The sequence below is a fragment of the Poecilia formosa genome, unplaced genomic scaffold (genome assembly GCF_000485575.1).
Source record: "Poecilia formosa unplaced genomic scaffold, Poecilia_formosa-5.1.2 Scaffold89, whole genome shotgun sequence".
In the NCBI taxonomy this organism is placed as follows: Eukaryota; Metazoa; Chordata; class Actinopteri; order Cyprinodontiformes; family Poeciliidae; genus Poecilia; species Poecilia formosa.
In genome coordinates, this window is record NW_006800028.1 from 131,583 (window position 1) to 135,928 (window position 4,346).

General features: G+C 35.4%; 1 protein-coding gene across 1 annotated transcript in view; it reads right to left on the reverse strand.

The window, feature by feature from the left end:
- Positions 1-6: 6 nt before the first annotated feature.
- Positions 7-4,346, reverse strand: part of LOC103141816 (corticotropin-releasing factor-binding protein-like) — a 7,493-nt gene continuing 3,153 nt past the window's right edge. Inside the window, exons 5-6 of the mRNA XM_016674037.1 lie at positions 2,305-2,585; positions 7-505 (exon numbers count right to left, since the gene is read on the reverse strand). Of these exons, the coding sequence (XP_016529523.1) occupies positions 351-505; positions 2,305-2,585 (436 nt within the window). The 3' untranslated portion in view covers positions 7-350. The remainder of the gene's footprint in view (positions 506-2,304; positions 2,586-4,346) is intronic.

Sequence of the window (4,346 nt, forward strand, 5' to 3'; positions counted from 1 at the left end):
TATATATATAAACTATAACCAATGCAAACTGAGAGCAACAAAGTTAAAGATTTCTACCTGTAAATGTATCACATTTGGTCAAATTACTGAATATCAAACAATAAAATCCAGCGTCATTCAGCTAAATAAGAAAAATGTATTACATCAGCATAAATAGCTTATTATCAAAGTAAGCATGATTACATCACTGACTAAAACATTTGGAAAATACAATGCCAACTATTTACTGACAGCATGAGTTAAACAGTACAGTTGTGTGCACAAGATGTGTTTTTCACAGAGAAGCTGGATAACCTGGTGATTGTCTTCCTGAAAGCTCACAGTTGTATTTTCTCCTGTTGTTGTGCATCTCATTCGACAGCGCAGAAGTTTTCCAGGCTGTTCTCTCGGGTTTTGGGGATCTCATTTTGATCCAGTAGTCGGTACTGGAAGGTAACACGGTTAATGTAGTTCCCACTGGAGACCAGCCTCACCACAGAGTTATCACAGCAGATCTTCATCTGGGCTGAAGAGCCAAAGAGAGGAAAGAAAAAAAAACTGAATTCATACAGAAGAACTCCCCTGGTTTTTCAGAGGTTCCTATTAGTTTGTTGATGCAACTTGTGAATTTTAGTGGACACTCACTGCTCACTTTATTAGGCACACCTGTTCAACTCCTCAGATAAATTAAACAACTAAAAAGCCATGTGGATTCAAAGAAGAAGAAGAAGAAGTGGAGAATGGTAAAGAAGAATAAAAAAGGTAAGAAGACAGAAAGTTTGTTGATTTTTGCTTTGTTTTTTCTTGCTTTTTCACTCTTCTTTGTCCTCCTCCTCTTCTTTTTCTATTAGACCAAAGCCTATGCTGGCTGTCACCAGATTTGAGCTGAAAATCTGGACAATCAGATCAATCAGAGGAGACACCGCCTCCAACTAACAAATACGCACGCTCAATAGGGGTCGAGCAATTTTCTGGTGCGACTATACAGATGAGTGGAGGGGGCCTAATCTTACTGTTGGCTGTCCTGCACTCATGGGTCCTTTAATAAATGGAAATGTGGCTGCAGGTTAACAAATGCAGCCATGATCAGAGTTTATTTGAGCTTTGTGACATCATGCATCATCCTGCTCAAAGTATCCACCAGAATCACAATCTCAAATGTTCATATTTCAATCAAGAGAGTTCACAACTTTCATAACAAACTGGAATGTACTGCTGACAAATCTGCAGCAACTGTGTGATGATATCATGTCAATATGGACAGAATCTCTACAGAATGTCTCTGTGACCTGGACGTATCTTGACCTTAAAAACATGAAGTTCTACAGCGTAAAATGGGTCACAATTCAGTACAATGTGCACACAATAAAGTTGACAAATTAGTGTGTATTGATCAGTGTTTATCAAAATATATTTGATATTCATCGTCCTCCAAATGCAGTGCTGATTGTAATGAATGACTGGAACAATCAGCTCACATACGGACTGAAAATTGACATTTCTACTCTCTTGAGATTTTTGGATCCAAGCAGCATCAATTTACTTGTAGTGGTTGAAGTTTGCTCATGTCTGACAAATAAATGTCTCATCCTAGCACCAGTTAATCCTAATATAAATGATATTTTACATAAAAATGAATCAAATTTAAGTAGAATTGGTTTTCTTCCTTTGAAGTAACAATCTATTACATTATGTTAGAAAAATGAAAAAAAAAATGGTGAAAAGATATGATTATCTTTTATCAGTTTAATCACTTTCTACTACTAATTGTAAAAAAAATATATAAAGCATATTTTAAAAAATGCTATAATAGTTTAATGTTTCATTCTTTTAGCCATTCTGTGAACTTTAAGTGTGTCCTGCAAGCAGAGTAAAACTTGCACTAGCAATGCTTCTTTGATCACATTGTTTCACAAAAAAGCAGATTATTTTAGAGGCTATTACAGCAAAGGGTCTACTTTGGATTTGTTTTCCAGCAAAGAGGAGAATAAATTTGTGCTTTTGTTATGTAAAATGGGAGAAAATGTCTAATTTGCATCACAGATATTTGAACTTGCGTCATGTGGGATGCTATAATTTTGAATGATTTGCAGCACACTATGGCAATTTAAAAGCATTGTTCCCTGATGATCTAATGATGTTTTAGAGAGCGGCACCAAAAAGGAAGCCGAAACGTAATTATTCCACTTCAGACAAAACAATATGTACAAACCGAAAACAGCAAGCTTCTGTTAAAAATCCCACAACATGCAGTCATCATGCTGATAATGTGACCTGAAAGAGTTCTGTTTAAAAAGCTGGAAACGGGTGAGAGAGCAGACTAACCGAGCCCACTGAGGGAGAAACACAGGTCGGCTACAGGGAACATCTTGGAGGTGTCCACTCCGTTTCCTCCCAGCAGCTCCACGTAGTCACCTGATCCAGAGCAGCCCGGCCACATCTGTCTCTGCAAACATGGACACACAGAATAAATTAACCGTGAGAGAGGAGGGTTTACTGCTGATGTCATGCATGTTTTAAAAAAACGTGAATAGTGTGTATGTGTTAGGATCAGAAATGTTGCATTCACGGCGTTCTTCATCATTAGGACAGCAAAAATACTTAGACTGTGAAATCATATTTAATTAGTTATTAAAATATTGATTTCATCTATAAGAACAGTCTGGTACTAATATTTCAGTGGTGTATGACTGTCCCCAAGCGGTAAGATAATGATTTGATTAATTAATCTGAAAGTAGGTCAAGCCGCCAGTTTCACTTTTGGAGGTTAGACAGCATAGTGTAGTTTGAATAATCTAATTGCTGCAAATATGGAGTCACAGTTGTGTTGATTTTATTGCAGTGGCACATGTACATATAAATATATAAATTTATATGTATTTCAGCCTGCCTAAACTGGTGATGAGATTATGCACTCTACAGAGTCAAATGCATAGCAAGGCGATGCTGAAAAATAATCACCAGGTCTTCCTATTTCATTATTTAAAAGAAATAAAAATCACAGTGGTGTAACTATACTTAGAAAATGGTCAACGTGTTCTACACCAAGTTTTCTGACATGCAGTGAAATAAAATGTGGATGATTTAAATGTTTTAAATGCCTTTATTTGTGCCAGGAAAAACTTATGATGCTAGAGAGGTAAGTAACACAAAGTAAGAAGCACTAACTGGAGAATGCAACTAACTGGAGATAAACACATTACATTTCTTTGTGCTTTTCTGATAATTGAGATAAAGTCTGTGGTGATCCAGCAATGTAAAGGATGCAAGGAAATCAAAACTACTTTAAATTGCATTAGATTATATCTGAACGTTTATTTGTCCATTCAGCGTCTCTAAAGACAATCCAGAAACTGACTGGTGAGTTGTCCAAAACTCCAGTAACTTGGGATGCAGCCTAATCATAACCCTAAATCACAAATTTACATGAAACCTTCCAGATCTAATTTTTCATAAGTTTGTCCATTTTTTGTTTGGAATTGTAATGATAAATACTTCCAACAAAGAGGTTGTAATTTATTTACCATATCACCCAAATCACACCACATTGTTTAGTCCGACCTGATTTAACCTGCAGTGTAGCTGGAATACTTAAATCTTCTGTCTGATGAGTTTTCTTCACTTTGAGACAAACTGAGTTGGAATGAATTGGCATCAGTCTGGTAAATTTACTTTCTGTGCAAATTAATTATAATACCAACAGTCTGCCAACCACTGCGTTATACTAGTGCCAAAAAACCCATCAGTAATTTTGTCTGTTTCATTTCTATCAGAAGGACTTCCAACACATCAATACTTCTCTAACTCAGCAAGATGTTTCTTTGGTTAAAAGTTTTCAGCTTTCAATAGTAAAATCTTTGTGTGATTCAAATGACTTTTAATTTTTGACCATATTACTACATATTTTGTAATTATCCAACTTGTAGCGGCTGTCAAAGTTAACTATGGAAGAATATCACTGTCATATAGTAGGAAATCATAATAATGGTTTTTACTTATTTTTTGTAATTAACTTCATTTATACATAAAAGCAGTGATTCAACAGAAGCAGTAAAATTAATCGCCTCTTTTTCAAGAGTGTTTCTTTTTTATTAATCTTAAAAGTTAATCACTCTGTAGGACAGAAGCAAATCATATCTCGCAAACTATTGCAGACTATTTACAGACACTGTAAAATTGTCTGACTCGCCATAGCACTGTTTGAACTTAAAAGTGACTAAACTATAGGATGATTTTTTTGTTTACAATATTTGAAACCAAAAAGTTTCAATATTTGAGCCACAAAAGAACATTTCTTTTGTGTCTATTAACTGACACCTGATGTGACTCAGAAGTGTAATTATTCTGGGTCAGTACTTACTCTCCTT